At 46.5% G+C, this 24,535-nt stretch overlaps 1 protein-coding gene across 2 annotated transcripts; it reads right to left on the reverse strand.

Annotated features, from left to right (window-relative positions):
- Nucleotides 1-559: 559 nt before the first annotated feature.
- Nucleotides 560-24,180, reverse strand: matcap2 (microtubule associated tyrosine carboxypeptidase 2; the record flags this gene model as incomplete). 2 transcript variants are annotated; one of them, XM_080858886.1, is made up of 8 exons in its annotated part: nucleotides 560-718; nucleotides 5,790-5,887; nucleotides 8,933-9,238; nucleotides 12,975-13,107; nucleotides 15,047-15,190; nucleotides 21,201-21,572; nucleotides 21,702-21,955; nucleotides 24,156-24,180. In XM_080858886.1, 8 exons carry the CDS (start codon nucleotides 24,178-24,180, stop codon nucleotides 560-562), a joined length of 1,491 nt encoding a protein of 496 aa, XP_080715012.1. The 2 variants fall into 2 exon arrangements, with proteins under 2 accessions (XP_080715012.1, XP_080715011.1); XM_080858885.1 differs by having other exon boundaries at nucleotides 21,201-21,955.
- Nucleotides 24,181-24,535: the final 355 nt, after the last annotated feature.

Consider the following 24,535-nt stretch of genomic DNA (forward strand, 5'->3'; position numbering starts at 1 on the left):
AGAGAGAGAGAGAGAGAGAGAGAGAAAGAGTGAGAGAGAGAGAGAGGAGTTACTGGAGTGTGTGTTTATGTGTATATGTGTATGTGTTTTTTTTTGTGTATATGTGTGTGTGTGTGTGTGTGTGTGTGAGAGTGTGAGAGAGAGAGAGAGGAGTGACTGAGAGTGTGAGGGTGAGTGTGTATGTGTGTGTGTGTGAGAGCTACATAAAGAGACAGAGACAGAGACATAGAGAGAGAGAGAAAGAGAGAGACAAAAAACAGTGTTAGTGGGGAAAGACACAGATTGTCCATCCAGTGCACCAGTGTGTGTGAGCATCAACAACAGTGTCTGTGGGCATGCATGGGGATGGCTGGTGGCATGGGGGTGGGGGCATGTTGCAGTGAGGGGGGGGGGGGCATTAAATGATGCATTGAGGGGGTGTCACTGGTCTTAAATGAGTGTGGACAGAGCATGCTCAGTGGGGGTGGGGAGTGGGGGGGGTGTGCTCCTAAGTAGCAGCTGGTCCTGGCCCAGGTTGGGTCCCTGTGTCTGCCGCTCTGTGGGGTGGTTCTGAGCGCGCTCAGATGAGGGCCCTGAGCTCGTCGTCGGTCAGCTGGTTGACCTCCATGATCTTGAGGAGCTGCTCGTTGTAGCGCGCCTCGTCCTGCAGGAAGTGAGGTATACGCACGTGCTCCATCACAGCCTGGCCGCGGAGCCTCTCTATGTCCTCGAACGACACCTACACACACACACACACACACACACACACACACACACACACACACACAGACACACACATGAATACACACACACACACACACACACACACACATGAATACACACACACACACATGAATACACACACACACACACATGAAAACACACACACACACACACACACACACACAGATGCACACCCACACACACACACAGGCGAGGCTTGCAAGGTTACCATCTGAGTCCATAATGATTAAAAGATTCATGCTCTGATTGTCTAGGAGAAGTAGCCCCCCCCCATGCCTTCACATTGAGCTCCATGTGGTCTCTCATTTAAAACATTAAAGTCTTGTTGTGTTACGCGTGCTTCCAAGATCACCATCTGCTGCACAGGCCGCAGGCCTTATTGTGTCACACTTCACTTCCTTATGCACAGTGGCAGATTCTCATTTCCTCCTGGGGAGGGGGGGTTCATGATGACCTCAAACAGCTATCAGACTACACAAACTCCTGACTGAAATATCTATAATATATATATATACAGTACTGTGCAAAAGTTTTAGGCAGGTGTGAAAAAATGCTGTAAACTAAGAATGCTTTCAAAAATGGAAGTGTTAACAGTTTATTTTCATCAATTCTTCATAAATTAACAAAATGCAGTGAAGGAACAGAAGAAAATTCTAAATTAAATCAATATTTGGTGTGACCACCCTTTGCCTTCAAAATAGCATCAATTCTTCCAGATACACTTGCGCACAGTTTTTGAAGGAACTCGGCTGGTAAATTGTTCCAAACATCTTGGAGAACTAACCACAGATCTTCTGTGGATGTAGGCTTCCTACAATTATTCTGTCTCTTCATGTAAACCCAGACAGACTCGATGATGTAGAGATCAGGGCTCTGTGGGGGTCATACCATCACTTGCAGGACTTTTTAAGCTGAAGATAGTTGTTAATGACATTGGCTGTATGTTTGGGGTTATGTTCCTGCTGCAGAATACATTTGGTGCCAATCATACGCCTCCCTGATGGTATTGCATGATGGATTAGTATCTGCCTGTATTTCTCAGCATTGAGGACACCATTCATCCTGACCAAATCTCCAACTCCACTTGCAGAAATGCAGCCCCAAACTGGAAAGGAACCTCTACCATGCTTCACTGTTGCCTGCAGACTCTCATTATTGTACCTCTCTCCAGCCCTTCGGCGAACAAACTGCCTTCTTCTACAGCCAAATATTTCTAATTTTGACTCATCAGTCCAGAGCACCTTCTGCCATGTTTCTGCACCCCAGTTTCTATGTTTTCGTGCTTAGTTCAGTCACTTGGCCTTGTTTCCTTGTCGGGGTAGAGCTTTTTGGCTGCAACTCTTCCATGAAGACCACTTCTGGCCAGACTTCCCCGGACAGTAAATGTCTGTACCTGGGTACCACTGGTTTCTGCCAGTTCTGAGCTGATGCCATTGCTTGAAATCTTCCGATTTCGAAGGTAAATAAGCTTGATGTGTTTTTCATCAGCTGCATTAAGTTTCCTTGGCTGACCACTGCGTCTACGATCCTCAACGTCTTCTTCAAAAGAGCTTGAACTGCACATTTTGAAACCCCTGTCTGCTTTGAAATCTTTGTCTGGGAGAGACCCTGCTGATGCAGTATAACTACGTTGTGTCTTGTTGCTGTGCTCAGTCTTACCATGTAAATGGATAAAAAATAAACATTTATTGTTTACATTTTTCAAAGCATTCTTAGTTCATAGCATTTTTTCACACCTGCCTAAAACTTTTGCACAGTACTGTATATACAGTGGGGAAAATAAGTATTTGAACCCCTTGCGATTTCACAAGTTTGGCCACTTGCAAAGAAATGTGTGATCTATAATTGTAATGGTAGGTGTATATTAACAGTGAGAAACAGAATATCAACAAAAAAATCCAGAAAAATGCATTTTATAACATTTATGACTTTATTTGCATTTGATGCAAAAAATAAGTATTTGAACCCCCAAAACTGAATGACAAAAAAGACTTAGTACTTGGTGGAATAACCCTTATTGGCAAGCACAGACGTCAGACGTTTCTTGTAGTTAGTCACCAGGTTTACAAACATCTCAGGAGGGATTTTGGTCCACTCCTCTTTCCAGATCCTCTCCAAATCTTTAAGGTTGTGTTTTCAATGGGAGGGAATGAGGGAATGAGGTTCAAGCCCAATATTCCACTTTACATGGCCCCATACATAGTCCCCTTGATGCGGTGGAGTCGTCCTGTACCCTTGGCAGAGAAACAGCCCTGTAGAACCTGATAATGTAATAATTTCCCGATAATGTAATAACTCCCGATAATGTAATACAAATTCCTTCATAAGTCCCTAAAACATGTAATAAAACCTGATAATGTAATAATACCCCGATAATGTAATAAAGTGCATTTCCCAATAATTTTGCAGAACCTGATAATGTAATAATCACCTGATATTGTAATAACTTTGGTTGGTGCTGTAGCATCAGGTCTCCAGTTTCAGAGGTCCAAACAGTGAAGCTGTCCAGAGACCTGCTGCTTCACTATTAGCAGATACAGTATATATTTTATATGATTGCGAATGCACAATTTTTACAATGGTGAAAGGGATATTCAGTGGTAATCAACTAATAGAGAAAAAATAAGAACATTTTGGTATGTTATAGACCGGCAGCTAATGGGCACATAGAACATTGAGTTTCTAAGTCCTCATTGATCATCAATAGCTGACATTTCGCTATTTGATTTATATCAAATTCTCTTTTGATTTTGTGTGGCAATGTCCCTTAAAAATTACACTATATACTGCAAAACATCATGCAACATGCATTTCCTCTACTTTCCTCAGCTTCTTGCTGTACAGGTTTGGCTTGCGAGGCTAAAGGCCTATACCATTGGGATCAAAATATGAGCAAAACAATAGTGGGTGGTTGTCTACACAGCATCACTACTTGGTCTGAATAACTGGTGTCCCAACATTTCAGCACTGACCAAAGTTTTTACAATATCAGGATTTTATTACATTATCAGGTTCTGCAAAATTGAGGCTAACCTGATAATGTAATAACTTCCAATTAATGTAACATTTTATTACATTATTGGTATGGCGATTGTTACATTATTGGGAAATGCACTTTATTACATTATTGGGATATTATTACATTATCAGGTTTTATTACATCTTTTAGGGACTTATGAGGGATTTTTTATTACATTATCAGGGTTATTACGTTATCAGGAAATTATTACATTATCAGGTTCTACAAGCCCCAAAGCATAATGTTTCCACCTCCATGCTTGATGGTGGGTATGATGTACTCCTGGGGTCATATTCAGCATTCCCCCCCCTGTCAAACACGGCAAGTCGAGTTGATGCCAAAGAGCTTGATTTTGGTATCATCTGACCACATTCTGTCTCCCAATCCTCCCTAGAATCATTCAAGTATGCAATGGTAAACTTCAGATGGCCCTGTACATGCGCTTCCTTGAGCAGGGGGACCTTGCGAGTGCTGCAGTACTTCAAAAAATTACGGCGTGGTGTGTTGCCAATGGTTTTCTTGGTGACTCTGGTCCCAGCTGCCTTGAGATCATTCACAAGCTCCCCCTGTGTAGTTCTGGGGTTATTCTGCACCTTTCGAATGATCACTGATTCCGCATGAGGGGATATCTTGCATGGAGCCCCAGACCTAGAGCGGGTGACAGTTGTTTGGTGTTGCATCCATTTATGAATAATCGCACCAATAGTTATCTGCTTCTCACCAAGCTGCTTGCCGGTGGTTTTGTAGCCCATTCCAGCCTTGTGCAGGTCTACAATCTTATCTCTGACGTCCTTGGACAGCTCTTTGGTCGTGCCCATGGTGGTGAGGTTGAAGGTGTGAAGTATGATTCTTTGGACAGGTTTCTTTTATACAGGTCACCAGTTGAGATCAGGTATACCTTGTTAGACCTAATGAGGACTAATCTGTGTGCTTTTTGGGCACATAACTGGCCATTGGGAGCAAGAATTCTTGCTGTTTGCTTGGGGGTTAAAATACTTATTTTTTGCATCAAATGCAAATAAAGTCATAAATCTTATAAAATGCAGTTTTCTGGATTTTTTTGTTGATATTCTGTTTCTCACTGTTAAAATACACCTACCATTAAAATTCTAGATCACACATTTCTTTGCAAGTGGCCAAACTTGCGAAGTCAGCAGGGGTTCAAATACTTATTTTCCCCACTGTATATATATATATATATATATATATATAACATGGATATCACTTTTAACATCCGATTCACCAAATCAGTAAGAGTTTAACTAGTGAAAGAACATTACATTACAACTGAGAGAGTGGGTCTGCCATGAGCTCATCTTCAGATCTCTTAGGTACTCAGCCACTGATAGGGTAAGTGTGCATCGCACCGATGGCTTTAAGTTCACACACACTACAGAGAAGCAGTGATGGCTTTGAGTTCACACACAGGACAGAGAAGCAGTGATGGCTTTGAGTTCACACACACTACAGAGAAGCAGTGATGGCTTTGAGGTTCACACACACAGCAGAGAAGCAGTGATGGTTTGAGTTCACACACACACCACAGAGAAGCAGTGATGGGTTTGAGGTTCACACACACGACAGAGAAGCAGTGATGGGTTTGAGGTTCACACACACGACAGAGAAGCAGTGATGGGTTTGAGGTTCACACACACCACAGAGAAGCAGTGATGGGTTTGAGGTTCACACACACCACAGAGAAGCAGTGATGGGTTTGAGGTTCACACACACTACAGAGAAGCAGTGATGGTTGAGTTCACACACAGTACAGAGAAGCAGTTGCACTCTGTGATGACTTGAGTGAGTGTGAATGTCACTCTGTGATGGCTTGAGTGAGTGCGAGCGTCACTCTATGATTACATAACATGCCTTTCACACGCCACATTAATAGGCTTTAGCAGAAACGGGTTACAAACACTTGAAGCGATGATGCCACCACAGATATGGATCATTGGGTATTGAAATGGGACACTCTGGGCACCACAAATCACATGGATAAAGACTGATCCCCTTCCCTGTCACCAGGGGGCTCTAGCTGCACACTCACCTTCCCCAGTGCCATCAGCAGAGGAAAGTCTATCTTCTCCCGGTGCCGGAGGATCTTCAGGATGCCGTCCAGGTACACTTGGTCCTTACTGAAGCAGCCTGAGAGGAGGAAGAGGAGAGGAGAGGAGAGGAGAGGAGAGGAGAGGAGAGGAGAGGAGAGGAGAGGAGAGGAGTGGAGTGGAGAGGAGAGGAGAGGAGAGGAGAGGAGAGGAGAGGAGAGGAGAGGAGAGGAGAGGAGAGGAGAGGAGAGGAGAGGAGAGGAGAGGAGAGGAGAGGGGAGGAGAGGAGAGGAGAGGAGAGGAGAAGAGAAGAGAAGAGGAGAGGAGGAGAGAGGAAAAGAGAGGAGAGGGGAGGAGGAGTGGTGAGAAGTGGAGTGGAGGGGAGAGGAGAGGAGAGGGGAAGAGGAGAGGAGGGGAAAGGAGAGAAGAAAGGAGGGGAGAGGAAAAGAGACCAGAGTAGAACAGAGGAGGAAATTGTTACACCTACTGTACACACAGCTGTCTCCTGGCCAGCCTCCATAATGTAATTTCACCTGGTGTTTGTGTGTGTGTGTTTGTCTGTGTGTGTGCATGCGTGTTTGTCTGTGTGTGTGTGTATGTGTTCGCGCATGCGTATGTATGTGTGCGTGCATGCATGTGTGTGCATGCATGCGTGTTTGTGTGTGTGCGTGTGTATGAGAATGTGCATGAGTTAGTCTGCGTGATTGTGTGTGTGTGTGTGTGTGTATGCGTGTGTGTATGTGTTTGTGTGTTTGTATGCGTGTGTAAGTGCATGTGTTAATCTGCGTGCGTGTGTGTGTGTGTGTGTGTGTGGGGTCAGGAGGAAGTCACTGGCATGGAAGTGTGTTATATCACAGGGCAGATCATGGTCTCTCGGTTGCACTCATAGTTATTTATGAGGTGGAGGGTTTTTGGATATTAAAGAGTTATAAGATATCAAGCAGTTAGTGCCCAGCCTATTGTGATGTGTTTTATTACACTGTGCTATGAGGCATGATATTTGATGGAATATGATACGTGTGTGTGTGTGTGTGTGTGTGTGTGTGTGTGTGTGTGTGTGTGTGTGTGTGTGTGTCTGTGTGCATGTGTGTGTAGAGCCAGGAAAGTGCCTTAAGATGATGATCATACTTGTACTATTTGATGTCTGATGTTGAGCAGTTTCATGCAGTTAACATTGCTGCAGTGTTATTTGAGCAGTAGTCCAGGCACACGTGGATTAGGGCCAGTTCCAGCCCAGGGCCAGTTCACTCTGAGTAAGCAGTACATCTCCTAGTGTGTTTGTGTGTGTGTGTGTGGTCAGGGCCAGTTCACTCTTAGTAGGCAGTACATCTCCTAGTGTGTGTGTGTGTGTGTGTGTGTGTGGTCAGGGCCAGTTCACTCTTAGTAGGCAGTACATCTCCTAGTGTGTGTGTGTGTGTGTGTGTGTGTGGTCAAGGCCAGTTGACTCTGAGTTAGCAGTACACCTCCTAATAGAAAAGCCCTATGGCAGCATTTTTCTAGCAAAACATATTTGATCTTATTGTATCTTTTGTCACTTTTGGGTTTTGTTGTTCTTGTTATATTATGATGTTGTTATTATTAATAATGTTGTGTTGTTGTTATGTTGTTGTTGTTATGCTGCTGTTGTGTTGTTGTTGTTGTTATGCTGCTGCTGTTGTTGGGCCCTATCTTGCACCCAGCGCAATTGACATTGTCACCGACGCATGTATCATTCCTATCTTGCACCCGGCGCACAGCGCGATTTTCCCTCCAGAGGCGCGCTTCGAAATGAACTTGCGTCGACATGGGCGGGGGCGGAACAGAGAAGGCGTTTCTCTGGCGCAAGTGGTATTTTGCAGTTTCAAAACAACGCCGTGCGCCGTGCGCCATTGACCAAAAAAAAGCTGGTCTAATGTGAGGCGCAATGTCTAAAGTCTGTAACGCGTATTCAGAACGCTATTTTAAGGGCGCATGTGCTTGCCCGCACAGTATAGGACCTGTAGGCTACACTTTACTTCTGTCGTCTTCACGAGAGATTTACACCAATTGTTTGGCAAGCCATATATAATTACAAGGAAAATAAAGTATTTACCACATGAGGAAATCATTTTGATATCCGTATCCAAGACATTTAAAAACTAGGCATACATCTAGCGTACACAATTGACCCAAATGATTCAGGTTAATTGAAGCTGCGTGACATTTGATTTATTGTATGGCTTTGTTGCATTTATTTAATGCCAGTATTATTATAAATCTTGTAAACTCATCTCTGTGTATGTGGACTTTATTTATGTACCTTGGGTTTGGTCAGCTGGTGCACTGGCTTGGGTGCCGATTTCCATGCCCCCAAATCCCTGCACGCTTTCAGGCGTGAGGGTAGACGTGGCGATGTCCTCTGCTGCCGTCAGATCCTGGGTCGAGGCAGATCCACCTCCCGTGAAGGCACGAGAACGTGTGTTACCTTCCAGCTTGGATGTCCCACGTCTCCGGACGTCATTATAGCGTTTTCGGCAACGTTTTCGGGTGCCCCGTTGCAGAAACAATCACGGCAATATCTTGACATGCTTGCTTGACTTTTGGAGGGTTTCTCGCATCCCCATATATATCTATCTCCCGGCTTTTTACAAAGCCATACAATAAATCAAATGTCACGCAGCTTCAATTAACCTGAATCATTTGGGTCAATGTGTAGGCTACATGTATGCTTATTTTTAAAATATCTTGGATATGGATTTCACAATGATTTCCTCAAGTGGTAAATACTTTATTTTCCTTGTAATTATATATGGCTTGCCAAAAAATTGGTGTAAATCTCACGTCGGTCTCCTCGGCTGTGAACTTCTCCGGTCTTCCACCAGGTAATTCCGCCATCAAAATAACAAGCCGCTATGGACTATGCGCTTCTCGCTCTTAAAGGGAATGTGAAATGACGCTCCGATTGGTTTATTGCATATTACGCCCAAACCACACCTATGGCTGAGTAACCTCCTTTGGACCAACCCTTTTGACACTTGCGCTGGACGCAAGTGTGTTTTTTCCGCCGTTAAAATAGCAACTGCGCCATAGAGCCGCCCACACAGCTACTTGCGCTTGGCGCCGTCCTACTTGCGTTTCTGATCGGCAAGATAGGGCCCGCTGTGTTGTTGTACTAAGCTCTGCTCACCTGGCTGCGAGGTATCGGTCTGTCCTCTCTTGGCGCGCACACAGTAGTCCCAGCGTGTGTTGGGGTCGTGCACGAAGCGGCCCAGGTCCTGGAACAGCTGGGCGAAGGGCATGCGGCTGGCCTGGTGCACCGTGTAGTACAGCAGCGCCGCGCGCCACAGCGTCGGATCCTTCCGGAACAACACGCTGTGGATGCTGGCCAGGCCCTCCTCCGTGGGGTTCAAAGGTCGAAGGTTGTGCTTCCTGCGGCCGCTGCTGCTTCCCCAGGGCTGCTGGCTGTTGTTGATGCCCCGGAAGTAGTGTGTTCCTGGACAGGGGCGGGGCATAGGTCAGGGGCGGGGCATAGGCAGTGATGGGCAATAGCGTCACTACTTGTAGCGACGCTACTAGCTTAACTACATTTGTAAGTAGCTTGGCAGTAACGTCTCTATTTACAAAACCAAGTAACTTTTCAGTAGCTAAGCTCTTTTATTGATCAAGTAGCGCAGTAGCGTCCTCGAAAGCTTATCCTGGACCTTTCTAATGTTCATTCATAACAGGCTTCCCTGCAGCCATCAAACACAAAAATGAAGCAGTACGTCACTTTAGTCGAGACGAGTGAAAATAGATAGATAGATATCGTCATTACAAGTACACCAGACGCTGCTCATACATTTAAAATGAATTCTCCCCTAATTTTAAATTGGTAGTTTGCATGCAGATTCTAGACAACCGATAACTAGAATGCTGTTGATATTTAGATACAGCTGAAGATGATGAAAGTTAAAAAGTGAAAAGTCCGTGCTGTCTGCTCAGGGAGTCGAATTGCGAAAATGCACGAAATAGACGAAAGATGAAGGTAGACGAGGTCTTCTGCATTCATTTGTTTTCATCTGCGTTTGAATGCCTAACTCAACAGCCATACCTTCAAAAGTACGTCACTTTATACGAGACGAGTGAAACTAAATATGTTTTCAGATGCCTTCTTTGTAATCCAAAGAAAAAGTTCCTGTCAACGTCAATGACATCCAACACAAACATACGAACACACGTTCAAGTGATTGAATTTCATCCATTCAACCGTTTTTATCTGACTGACAGTTGTGTTGATCACTAAAATTGCATTGACTTGGCATGCAGTTTGTTTAACTGAAAGTAGCTTCTAATGTATCAAACTACTTTTGACAGGTGTATGTAACTTAGGTGGCAACTCTTTTTATGAGTGGTAGCTTCTGTGTAGTGAAGCTGAATTTATTGTAGAGTAGCTGATGGCTTAGCTCACTACAAATATCAAGTAGCTTGCCCATCACTGGGCATAGGTCAGGCGACAGCGACATGACACGTCGCACATAATCACGACATGAGATTTGAACACCTGACTTTAAAGAGTAAAAAGCTCAGTTGTGTAACTCCACACATCATGCCCCACTGGGAGTTAGCTTAGCTCACAGCCCTGAACCTGTGTCAGCATGGAGCTGTTCCACACTCAGCATTCAGTTGTTCATTAATCGCCTGAGATAGGAAAAAAACCCAGAGCTTATTCAGCATTCACTCACACACACTCACACTCACACACACACACACACACACACACACACACACACACACACACACACACACACACACACACACACCCTTACTCGCACTCACTCACACACTCATACACACACACACACACTTACTCACTCACTCACTCACTCACTCACTCACTCACTCACTCACTCACTCACTCACTCACTCACACACACACAGAGAGCTCATTCAGCATTCACTCACACACTCACGCACACACTCACTCACACTCACACACACACACACACTTACTCACTCACTCACTCACTCACTCACTCACTCACACACAGAGAGCTCATTCAGCATTCACTCACACACTCACACACACACTCACTCACACTCACTCACTCACACTCACACACTCACTCACACACACACACACACACACACACACACACTCACACATTCACACACTCACTCACACACACACACACACACACACACACACACACACACACACACACACACACACACCCTTACTCACACTCACTCACACACTCATACACACACACACACACACACACACACACACACACACACACACACACACCCTTACTCACACTCACTCACACACTCATACACACACACACACACACACTTACTCACTCACTCACTCACTCAGTCACTCAGTCACTCACTCACACACAGAGAGCTCATTCAGCATTCACTAACACACTCACACACACACACACACACACACACACACACACACACACACACTCACACATTCACACACTCACTCACACACACACACACACACACACACACACACACACACACACACACACACACACACACACACACACACACACACACACACACACACACACTGGAGAGCTCATTCAGCACATACTCACTCACAGACACACACACAAAATCACTCACACACACACACACACATATACACACACACAGAGTGAAATGGAGAAGAGTAAATCAGGCCAGTGGAAGCAGTCAGTGATGAGTGAGGATTGCCTTTAATTACTGAGTGCTCTGGAGTGCCCGCTGCCTTTAATCTGACGGCCTGTGCTGAGTGCTGCCATCCATCAGGCACACACAGGTCCATCTGTCCATCACTCCATCTCTCTGTCTCTCCCTCACTCTGTCTCTCTGTCTCCCCATCCTTACGTCTCTCTATCTGTCCCCCTATCTCTCTACCTCTCCAACACTCTGTCTCTCCCTCACTCCGTCTCTCTGTCTCTCCATCCTTACATCTCTCTACCTCTCCATCTCTCTGACTCTCTATCCTTCCATCTCCGCATCCCTCTGTCCTTCCATCTCTCCATCTCTGTCCTTCCATCCCTCCATCTCTCTGTCCTTCCATCTCTCCATCTCTCTATCCTTCCATCTCTCTATCCCTCTGTCCTTCCATCTCTCCGTCCCTCCATCTCTCTATCTGTCCCTCCATCTTTCTACCTCTCCATCTCTCTGTCATTCCATCTCTCCATCTCTGTCTCTCTATCCTTCCATCCCTCTGTCCTTCCATCTATCCATCCCTCTGTCTCTCTATCTTTCCATCCCTCTGTCCTTCCATCTCTCCATCCCTCTATCTGTCCCTCCATCTCTCTACCTCTCCATCTCTGTCTCTCTATCGTTCCATCTCTCTATCCTTCCATCTCTCCCTCTATCTGTCCCTCCATCTCTCTACCTCTCCATCTGTCTCTCTATCCTTCCATCTCTCTATCCTTCCATCTCTCCATCCCTCTGTCCTTCCATCCCTCTATCTCTCTATCGTTCCATCCCTCTGGCCTTCCATCTCTCCATGCCTCTGTCCTTCAATCTCTCCATCCTTCCATCCCTCCATCCTTTCATCTTTCCATCTCTCTATCCCTCTATCACTCTGTCCTACCATCCCTCTATCTCTCTGTCTCTCTATTGTTCCATCCCTCTGTCCTTCCATCTCTCCATCCCTCTGTCCTTCAATCTCTCCATCCTTCCATCTCTCCATCTCTCCATCTCTCTATCCCTCTATCACTCTGTCCCAGGTGACTTATGCCTCTATTGTAACTCCATCCTGCAGCTAGGCTGCATCTCAGTGCTCCCACACAACAGAGAAGCTTCATCAGGTCAGCAATTATAGATGAGGCTCATAACTCACGCTGATAAACAACACAGCATCTCTTAGCAATCAGAGCAAGTGATGGATCATATGTCTCAAACACACGTGTGTGTTCACACACACACACACACACACACACACACACACACACACACACACACACAGCTTCATCAGCAAGAACAAACACACACAGACACACACACACACAACAAAGAGCTACTGATTACTGTCATTGACTCCTTAACCAAGAACCACTCAGAGCCTCTGTGTACAAATTACTAGCAGTAAGGCACATACACATGCATGCAAACACACACGTACAAGCATACAGCTGCACACACATACATACACACAAACCCTATCTCACACACACACATACAAACACACACCCCTATCTATCTCTCACACACACACACACACACACACACCCTACCTATCTCGTGTCTGAGCATGCCCTCCAGCCAGTGTTCTCGTGCGGTGGCCATGTTAATGGTGAGGGTGGGTCTGCTGTTCACAACCGTCATGGAGGCCCGGGAGAGCAGGTCGTCTGTCAGGTGCACCACGATCTGAGGAAACGCACACACAAACACACCCACACACCACACACACACACACACACACACACACACACACACACACACACACACACACACACCTTCACTATGGGAACCTTCGTATCAACAGTGTGGGCCTCAAACAGAGCCCTAGCTCAGCAAGCAGTGCCTTACCTCGAGGAATTCCGCGGAGGACACAACCTGACTGGCATATGTCCACACTACACTGTGAGTCTCTGTGGAGGATAATGGCTGCTAGATGAATACATGTTAACTTTATTCCAGCAAAGGGGAACCTGCTTAATGACATGGGGTTGGCCTCAAATGCACAGGTAAGTGAACTACAGTAACCAGAGGGCCTCACAGTTGGTTAGATGTCTTCAGGTTAGTGAACTACAGTACCCAGAGGTCCTCATAGTTGGTTAGATGTCTTCAGGTTAGTGAACTACAGTACACAGAGGGCCTCACAGTTTGTTAGATGTCTTCAGGTTAGTGAACTACAGTACCCAGAGGCCCTCAAAGTTTATTAGATGTCTTCAGGTCTAAATAATTCCAGAGCGGTCTTCTGCGTATTCCCTACATGTGTTCTACACACAATCCCACACAGCTTCAGTGGGCACAGAGGCTCCCTAGACTCACAGATCCAAACACACGGACAAATGATTCATAGGCCAACATGTTCCTGTTATTCTGAGTTATGTCCGCATCATGTGTTCATTCCATTAGCAACAGCAGTACATCATTAAGGAGAAAAAGTGTTTTTGTGAGTCTCGATTTCGTTTAATTGTTGTTTTGAAAAAAAAAAAAAAGATAAAAAAAAGTAGAGAAGCATTATGTTCCCCTTACATAAATCAAAGGGCTGTCCCTATGAGCCACATGCGTCTGCAGAACGTTCCAGAACAAACTCTTTTTAATGTCCTGACAGCATATTTCTCCTGCTGTTTGTCACCCTACAGTGGGTGACTGTTGAGTCATGCTAGAGATAGGACCTCGGGGACCAGATATTTTGCAAGGTTTTAGATGTCTGTGGGCATTTTCTCATGACTTGATTGGCCGTGTCAGTTCTGCTGAGCGGATGAATAATCTGTTGAGACATTTTCCCACAAACCCAGGGGACAGCAAGGTCACTCGCCACAGACTGCTCCGGGAAAAACACACACTGAATCAGATGTTGATGCTGCACAGACACACACACACACACACACACACACACACACACACACACACACACACACACACACACACACACACGCGCGCACACGCACACACACACACACAGCTGTACTCCAAAACAGTCTGTGTCTCTCTGGGGGAAGTTACCTGTAAGGCACATTACATCTGCACGTGAACACCCAGCACTGCAGTACATACAGACCTCCATCCAATAGGGAACGAACACAGAAACCTGCTTTACTTTTGAATACATACGTAGGTTAAAGTACAGTACAAGTGAACCTCACCCAGGCAGCCCACTTTCTCATAGAAAAGCACTTTTAGTAAAGAACTTAAGTGAGTTAAATGCTGTAATATACTCAAATATACTACTATATTTAGTATTTAAAAAGTAAATCCTAAATCTCTCTGAAAGGACGTGTGTAATATGGTGTGTGTGTCTGCTGTGTCTCACCTCTACCAGGCAGCCCTCCTTCTCATAGAAAAGCACTTTTAGTAAAGTTAAATGTAAGTGAGTTAAATGTGTTTAAGCTGTAATATACTAAAATACACCAGGACGTGTGTAATATGGTGTGTGTGTCTGCAGAAAGGACATGTGTAATATGGTGTGTGTGTCTGCTGTGTCTCACCTCTACCAGGCAGTCCTCCTTCTCATAGAAAGGCACTTTTAGTAAAGAACTTAAGTGTGTTAAATGTGTTTAAGCTGTAATATACTAAAATACACCAGGACGTGTGTAATATGGTGTGTAATATGGTGTGTGTGTCTGCTGTGTCTCACCTCTCCCAAACAGCCCTCCTTCTCCATGTACTTCTTGACCTGGTACCAGATACGGCTCTTGGTGAGTAGGGTGCCCCCGGTGGCCTGTTCAAACTTCTCATAGCTGCCATACTTCTGCAGGGCCAGCTCCATGATGCGCACCGCCTGCACAACACACAGAGAAGAAGGCACATCACACCATGACATCATGAGCTCCATGAAGCGCAACGCCTGCACAACACACGGAGAAGGCACAACACACCGTGACATCATGAGCCCCTCAGTCATCCTGATTGCACCGCCTACACAACTAGGGCTGGGTATCACGGCCGATTTCGATTCTGAAGGCTTTAAATCGATTAATCACGATTCGATTCGATTCGATTCAATCCGAATCGGTTCCATCTGCTCCTAGATTGAATGATAATTTTCTTAAGTTGTAAGGAAATATTCTTTTTAGGCGATTTTTTTACCCAGGCCTATACACAACACACGGAGAAGTCACAACACACCATTACATCATGAGCTCCTCAGTTCTATTTATTCTCATAGCAATTGTGCAAGATGAGGTAAAAAAAAAAAAAACGTCTTAAATATCTTTGTGTGTGAAAATGGTTACAACCAAAGTTGTTGAAAATGTTGAAACTGTAAGGATTCTATTTCTACAGGTCATGTGATAAAATATAATTTTCTCGAGTGGTGTACATCTACATGTGCTCAGTGATATTGCTGCACCATGACGGTTTGTGCTTTTCTCTTAAGCCAGTTCCCTACACTCCTGGTCCGCCCACTGTAACATTACACACTTTACACTGCAGGCTATCACGTCATTATAACCATCCTTATGCTAACCCCTGGATCACATCCACCGTCAAAAGAAGACTGGGAAAAAAAAGGGCCGTTTGCTCATTGGGAATGAAACCTCTTCCTTATCTCTTTCTCTCCCCATTAATGTGTGGAAGTGTCAGGAGTTGTTAGAACTGAGGTAACTTCAACAGATCCTGATGAAATGTAGTTTTCAGAATACAATGTGGAACACGGAATGTGTCGCTATCTCTGTGCAGTGAGATGCTGGCTTACTGGCCTAGGGGCTTCTGTGTGTTCAGCTGTCCAGTATAATCAATACTGACCACCGCAGATCATTACCACAGTCACTGACAGGCCCACCACATAGAGCCATTACGCAAAGCTCACATGGACATCCGGCTAGCACTCAGTCAGATTTACAGAAGGCTAAGGCTTAGCTATTGACTTTTACAGGAACTAACTTCAATGATTTAGTACAAAGAATGAGATAAGACTATGCCTTCAAACGTGTGCTTAGTATTTCCACATTGCATGCATTTTTAAAACTTCCATATTTCCACACAATTATCTTTCTTGTCATTCATCAAAAGAGAAGATCCATAATCTGACTGCAGTAAGTTTGGTGAGACTAAATAAGCAGAGCTCCGAGCAGCTCTTGATCGTCTCGTGAGACTGGTGGTTTATTTAGCTTCAGGTGATCCTCCAGAGGTCCTGCTCAATGGAAACTCATCCCCTTCAAGGACGCTCCGCTTTAAAGCAGGTGATGTCACTGTAGGACTGCAGGACTCCACTGGCAAAATCACTCAACTAGCAGCTAGAGAAAGTGTTCTGAGAAGTGTCTGAAGATCCTTTCCCTTAAGCACTGGCTTCTCTCAGAACTGGCTCTGGGTTAAGAGAGGAGGAGAGAGGATATAAATAAGACAGGAGGGGAGGAGAGGACAGGAGAGGAGAGGAGAGGAAGAAAACCTCTTGGCATCCTTTTACCAAGATTCTTGTTCAATGTTCTCGTGTTTCCCTGACGCTGTGGGTGACAACCTGAAACTAGCCAAGAGAACGCCCACCACTTCTCCACCACAGTGATCCAACAAAGACACACCAACTGTAAACAGAACAATGGGAACCGTAGCAACCCAACTGTTCTGTCTAGAGTGCATCCACCATGTCTGTAGTTTGTGTTGGATTCTCTGTAAAGATCATACACACAGATCACGGTCATACACACAGATCACGGTCATACACACACATCACGGTCATACACACACATCACGGTCATACACACACATCACAGTCATACACACAGGACAGGTCACGGTCATACACACACATCACGGTCATACACACACATCAGTGAATGGAAATGATTGCTTAGCTTTCTTGCTTGTTGTTTGAATGTTCTTTGTTGTTATATAGTGCTTGCAAACAGGTTCGGCGATGCCCCAGATCGGTTTCTTGAGTGACAGCTGTGGGTGTCAATGACAAACGAGGAAGAACCTTCTCACTGGGTTTAGTGAGTTCACTACAAAATGAACCATTCACTTTCATAGCTGGGCAGCTTCAGGCTCAAAGAGGAAAATAAATCCGTTCAAACTTTAGCTAAGGTTGGGGTTGGCGCCAAGTGCACTCGCTGAGTGAAGGTTGTTCTTTCTGAACCCGGATTATCCAGTTCTGTTTACACAATGAACACCAAACGGGTCTCTTAAACTGTAATGATAGTGTAGCATCCTCTGACCTCTCCAGCAGCTCAACTGTCCTGGCTGCGTCGCTGACCTCATCACTCCACTGTGTTTAGCAAACACCCATCGATCCCACTGCTCTGCTCAAGCACAGGTCTCTGGACGCCTGCCTAATGACTGGATATGTGAGTGCTCTTGTTTTTCCACTTTAGCCCTGGATCTGAGCACCACTGCCATCTCCTCTCTGTCTCCTCTCTCCTCTCTCTGCCTCAACTCTGCCTCATCGCTGTGTCCTCTCTGCCTCAACTCTATCTCCTCGCTGTCTCCTCTCTGCCTCCTCTCTATCTTCTCTGCCTCAACTCTGCCTCCTCTCTCTGCCTCAACTCTGCCTCCTCTCTGCCTCAACTCAGCCTCCTCTCTGCCTCAACTCAGCCTCCTCTCTGCCTCAACTTAGCCTCCTCTCTGCCTCAACTTTGCCTCTCTCTGTCTCCTCTCTGCCTCATCGCTGCCTCTCTCTGCCTCAACTCTGCCTCCTCTCTGTCTCCTCTGCCTCTCTCTATCTTCTCTCTCTGTCTCCTCTGCCTCTCTCTGTCTCCTCTCTCCTCTCTCTGCCTCAACTCTGCCTCCTCTCTGTCTCCTCTCTTCTCTCTCTGACTCAACTCAGCCTCCTCTCTGCCTTCCCTATGTCACCTCTCTGCCTCAACTCAGCCTCCTCTCTGCCTCTCTCTGTCTCCTCTCTGCCTCATCGCTGCCTCTCTCTGCCTCAACTCTGCCTCCTCTCTGCCTTCCCTATGTCACCTCTCTGCCTCATCGCTGCCTCTCTCTGCCTCAACTCTGCCTCCTCTCTGTCTCCTCTCTGCCTCAACTCTGCCTCCTCTCTGCCTCCTCTCTGTCTCCTCTGCCTCTCTCTGTCTCCTCTCTGCCTCATCGCTGCCTCTCTCTGCCTGAACTCAGCCTCCTCTCTGCCTCAACTCAGCCTCCTCTCTGCCTCCTCTCTATCTTCTCTGCCTCAACTCTGCCTCTCTCTGTCTCCTCTCTTCTCTCTCTGTCTCCTCTCTCTGACTCAACTCAGCCTCCTCTCTGCCTTCCCTATGTCACCTCTCTGCCTCAACTCTGCCTCCTCTCTGCCTCCTCTCGGTCTCCTCTCTGCCTTAACTCTGCCTCCTCTCTGCCTCCTCTCTGTCTCCTCTCTGTCTCTCTCTGTCTCATCGCTGCCTCTCTCTGCCTCAACTCTGCCTCTCTCTGCCTCCTCTCTGTCTCCTCTCTGCCTCCTCTATGTCTCCTCTCTGTCTCCTCTGCCTCAACTCTGCCTCTCTCTGTCTCCTCTCTCCTCTCTCTGTCTCCTCTCTCCTCTCTCTGCCTCAACTCTGCCTCAACTCAGCCTCCTCTCTGCCTTCCCTATGTCACCTCTCTGCCTCATCGCTGCCTCTCTCTGCCTCAACTCTGCCTCCTCTCTGTCTCCTCTCTGCCTCCTCTCTGCCTCCTCTCTGTCTCCTTTGCCTCTCTCTGTCTCCTCTCTGCCTCTCTCTGCCTCAACTCAGCCTCCTCTCTGCCTCTCTCTGCCTCCTCTCTGTCTCCTCTCTGCCTCCTCTCTGCCTCCTCTCTATCTTCTCTGCCTCAACTCTGCCTCTCTCTTTCTCCTCTCTTCTCGCTCCGTCTCCTCTCTCCTCTCTCTGACTCAACTCAGCCTCCTCTCTGCCTCCCCTCTGTCACCTCTCTGCCTCTGTCTATCTCCTCTCTGCCTCAACTCTGCCTCCTCTCTATCTTCTCTGCCTCAACTCTGCCTCCTCTCTACCTCCTCTCTATCTTCTTTGTCTTCTCTCTGCCTCCTCTCCTGTGTTTCCCCCCCAGAGGTTGGGGCCCCGTGTGTCTTGTGCGCTTGCTCTCCAAACCTGCCTGCCGGCCAGCTGGCTTCCACCAGTGAAACGATCCACTCCACCTGTACCCAGGTAAAGCAGAGACATGTTCCTCGCCTTGGCAAAGAGCAAGGGGTGAGGGTGAAAGGCAGGTGGAGGACAAGGAGGAGGAGGAGGAGGAGGAAAATGAGATGAGACGCAGATCAGACGATCTTAAGTTGGCACAGACTTAGGTTGGCACAGACTGGATTGCGCTCTCACTGAAGCCAACGGGATTACCAGAGTTGGCATCGGCCATCGGGTATGAAGAGAGGTGGAGGTCAGAGGTCAGGGCAGTCTGTTGTAGCCAGTCAGGCGTTCAGCTGTTTTAATCAGTGCCAGCCTGGATCGTCTCACACTTACAATATCTACCGTAAATCCTCAAATTGTGGCACGGGTCTTTTATTTACTTAGGCTGCACAGCGAACAGGCCTTAAATTGGGGCAGGCATGTATTAGGGGCAGGCCTTTATTTCTTACTTATTATACGGCTCTTTATAATGTTCCAAAAGGTTCTGTCGATTTGAATGGGGCACCCAAACGTTTGCAGGTCTGTAATTTCTTGATATTCACCATTGCGAAAAGTTAATGGCCGCTGTCATTGGCAACGGGTTTTGTTCTTCAAATTTACATCTTTCATATCATTCCGCAAGTAGTCCGATCATTTAACGTAGCGGAAAGTCATTGTTACTTGAAGTAACTTGACGCAACACCTGGAACTTTAAAGTTCTTGTAGCCTGAAGAACAATTTTTCCTTAACGGAAATCACGAAACAGCAACAAAATCATTAAAAAGAGGTATTTTGGAGGAATGTCTTCTATCGTTTTGGCAAGTAACAGTATAATAACAAATCCGCCTAGTAAACTGAAACATTTCTTTTTTTAATTGCAAACAGCCCATGAAATTAGCCAACAACATTAAACATGAGGAGAACATGTATTTATGAAATGCTTTGTGCTGAAAGACTGATGCTGGTAGGCTACAGTAAAATAGACTACCGGTACCTTATTTTACCCCTGGCCTGTATTCGGGGCCTGGCCTTTATTTGTCCATATCGACCACGGCCCCAGCTACTATTTGAAGCCCGGCCTCTAATTGAATCCCGGTCTTTATTTGAGGATTTACGGTATATTACAATATTATCTGGCATCAGGTCAGATGGTGACTGTAAATGTGGTATCATGTATCTGATATGTGTGATATTCATAACCTCATGGATATATGGTGTCACCGTGACAAAACTGTCAAGGAACTCTTCACTGTAATGACAGGAGGACAAGGAGCACTCTGTCAGCAGGTTCTGGCCAGCTCTCCTCCAGCGCTGCAATTCAATCTGATACATTATAAACTACAGATGCCTGTGTCTCATTATACACTACAGATGCCTGTGTCTCATTATACACTACAGATGCCTGTGTCTCATTATACACTACAGATGCCTGTCTCTTATATACACTACAGATGCCCGTCTCTCATTATACACTACAGATGCCCGTCTCTCATTATACACTACAGATGCCTGTCTCTCATTATACACTACAGATGCCTGTGTCTCATCATAAACTACAGATGCATTTGTCATTGTGATATTTGTTGATAATGATGTTCAAATCTACAACAAAGACACTGATATCCAATACCAGTGGGGCCACGCACTGTGTGTGTGTGTGTGTGCGTGCATGCTTGCGTGCGTGCGTGTGTGCGTGCATGCGTGGGGTGTGTGCGTGTGTATGTGTTTTTGTGTGTGTGTGTGTGCGCGCATGTGTGTGTGTGTGCGTGTGTGTGTGTGTGTGTGTCTCACCTGCGTCAGGAAGCGGTCGGAGGCGTTGTTGTGTTTGTCCAGCACCTGAGAGGACACAGGGTTGCTGTACTCAAACTGGGGGTTGTAGGTGTAGTTGGACTTGAAGAACTTCAGCTTCTCCTTCTCCACGTTGGTGGGCTTGATGGCCGTCAGGATGCACAGCCTCTTGATGGAGTTCTCCCCCTCGCGCGCACCGCCACTCTTTGCCAGCAGGGGGAGCTTGGTGGTGCGTGGGGTGTTGCCCAGGCCGTTCTTGCGGGTCTGGATGCTGGGCCGGGGGGCCAGGCCCATGGTGCTACCCAGCACCGTGATGCTCTGGCTGGGCCTGAGGCCGCCACCGCCACTGCCGCCGCCGCTCGCCTGGAGGGCCCCCGCGGACAAGATGGCCTGGCTCTGACGCGCGTCTCCACAGGCCTCCGGCGTCGGCAGCATCAGGGACCCTACCGTGCTGGAGGTGCGGCTCTTCTCGTTACGCCCCAACCCCATTCCCGGCACCCCCACCCCCTGTCCGGACATGGAGGTGCAGCGGGCGGCCCTCCGGGGCCTGGGGTAGGGGGAGTGTTTGGGGCTCTGGCGCTCCTCGGCCTCGCTCTGCAGCAGCACGTTGAAGCTGCTTGTCCCCGTGGTGAAGAGGTCCTTCAGCACCCCGGACGACAGGCACCGCTCCAGGCACAGCTGGCTGGGGCTCAGGGGCTTCTCCGCTGGGCTCAACACATGCTTCTTAGTCTGCTCCACCTCTGGCCAGTGGAGATGCTCTATGGGGCAGACAGGGGGAGAGAGAGGGAGCGGGAGAGGGAGAAGGAGAGGGAGAGAGATAAACAGAGAAAGAGTTAGAGAGAGAGAGAGAGAGGGAGGAGAGAGGAGAGAGAGACATAGAGGGAGAATGAGAGAGATTAACAGAGAGAGAAAGCGATAGAGAGAAGGGGGAGAGAGGGGAGGGAGAGAAAAAGAGAGGGAAAGAGAGAGTGAGAGAGAGAGGGAGAGAGAGGGAGGGAGGGAGAGAGAGAGAGAGAGACAGAAAGTTTTTATTCTTGTTGTTGTTTTGTTTGTAATATGACACTATGCTCCTGTCATTCACTGTACATGAATGGTCATGCCAAAAAAGCTATATGAATTTGAATTTCAGAGAGAGAGAGAGAGAGAGAGAGTCATGAGTCATGAGAAAAAGAGAGGGGGAGAGATACAGGGAAGGAGCGAGAAAGTGAAGAGATAGAGAAACAAAGAAAGAGAGAGAGCAAGAGAGAGAGAGGTGACGTGAGGGTAACGTGAGATGTTTACTTTAAGCAGTGGCTTAACAAAGTGAGGCCCATTCATTCCTGGAGGAGCGTGCGTGTTCTATCTGTACTTGGACAGACTAATCCTCTTACTCTAACACGGAGAGAGAGAGAGAGAGAGAGAGAGAGAGAGAGAGAGAGAGAGAGAGAGAGAGAGAGAGAGAGAGAGAGAGAGAGAGAGAGAGAAGGGAACAGGAGTAATATATTTGGGCCAGTTTCTTTCTAAAAAACAAGCTGTCAAACTGAGACCCACACTCGGTTCTGCTTCCCACTCGGGATGAAGTGAGGGGGGGAGAGAGAGAGAGATGGAGGGAGGGAGGGAAGGAGGGTTTCTTTGTGGCCACAGCATCCCACGTCTCATTTGCTTTTCAAAGCTACACACAGCTCTCATGCGCTGTCCTAGACAATAACAGCTTCCCACTCCAAACACAAACACACACACATACATAAAAACTCGGCTTCAAACGGCGCCTATTATAGCAGTGCAGATGTGACGGTGCGGATGTGTCTATATTTAGCCAAGGCTACAGAGAGTATGATGTAAGCTTTCTCCTGCTTCACTGGGAACTAGGTGTATCACACGGGCTAGTCATTATAAAGTGATCCTGATGTCAGTGGGCAGAGGAGAATAGGAGCGAGATCAGGGGCATGGGACGCCTCGGTGCTGAGGGCCCACGGGCGGCATCACTGCCAGCTCCGCTGCTGCGCTTTGGCACGCGTAGTGAGGTGGAAGAGAGTGACATCCACAGCACACTAATGGCTGAGCCTCCGCGGGCACCAGACAGGCTGAATGAACACTTAGGCTGAATCCACGTCCATTTAGAGAGAGACGGCTAAACTTTTAAGAGGGTGCAATGAAGGGGGTTGAGAGCTCTCAAACGCTGATGTTTACAAATTAGCTTCAAGAGTCATGAATCATCACATCAATTTGTTTCTACGACCATGGAATGTTTCCAAGTCATTGCATCATACTGGTTCTCCCTTTTATATACTGTAGATGGTATGGCGTGATGTGATGGATTGTGTTCCCCCAAGAATGAATGGTCAATCTGAGGTTTTTAACAGCAGATTGAAATATTTGAAAACTAAACTGAGCTGATGTATATTTCTGACACCTAAGAGAGTCCATCTATTTTACATCACCATCCAAAACATGTCAAGCCGTCAACTACGAAACATGTACAGGGGAATTCTAAGGCTAGGACTGTTAACATAATCAGTACATAACCACGCCATTTAAGACATACTGCTCTATTTCAGTTATTCTGGGACCAGTTAATGCCAACTGACAAGATCAACTATAATGAGTAAACAAACAGTTAGTGGCCTTTTTTAAGTAATGTATTTGACAGAAATTAATTTGATCATTTTGCTATAGCATAATATAGGATAATAAAAATAGACATGACTATGGACGAAACAATGAGGCAACTTTGAAAATCTCCTAAATACCCTTAGATTCAGGGCATACAATATAGCACTGAACTCGTTTAAATATGATTGAAGAAAAGACCAACACTTTGCATAAGGTTAAATAAACGCAGAGTTCTGCGCGAGCTGACAGCTTGGTCATATAGAGTGAACTGTTGAAATACTTTGTTCTATTACATTTGTCAAATAGATGAGGAATTTTTAACACAACGTTTTCTGAAAATGCACATTAAACGAAATAAATACATACCGGTAACCTTGATGGATTCAAGCATTATCTTGTTCCTTGGATGTCCACCTAGATGACTAGCCTAAACTACACAACAGAGAACACAATTTGGCCAGCTAGCGTGACGTGACTACTCTTTCCGTGGCTGGTCTGTACTAAGTTAGCTAAAGTAGGAGACGCAAATAACTCAGCTAAAAACGACACAGCTAGCAAGACAACGATGACACAGGCTTGCTTGCTGATAGCAGGTGTCATCATTCGGACCGATTCCCAAATGAAGACATAGTTACTGGTGGTAAGTAACTACAGCAGTTGCAATGGACTTGCAGTTGCAGTCGCTGAACCTGAATGGTGTGACTGACAGAGCGAGGAGGAACGTCTTGTTGCCATGATACACAATT

This window comes from Sprattus sprattus, assembly GCF_963457725.1.
Source record: "Sprattus sprattus genome assembly, chromosome: 20".
Taxonomy (NCBI): Eukaryota; Metazoa; Chordata; class Actinopteri; order Clupeiformes; family Clupeidae; genus Sprattus; species Sprattus sprattus.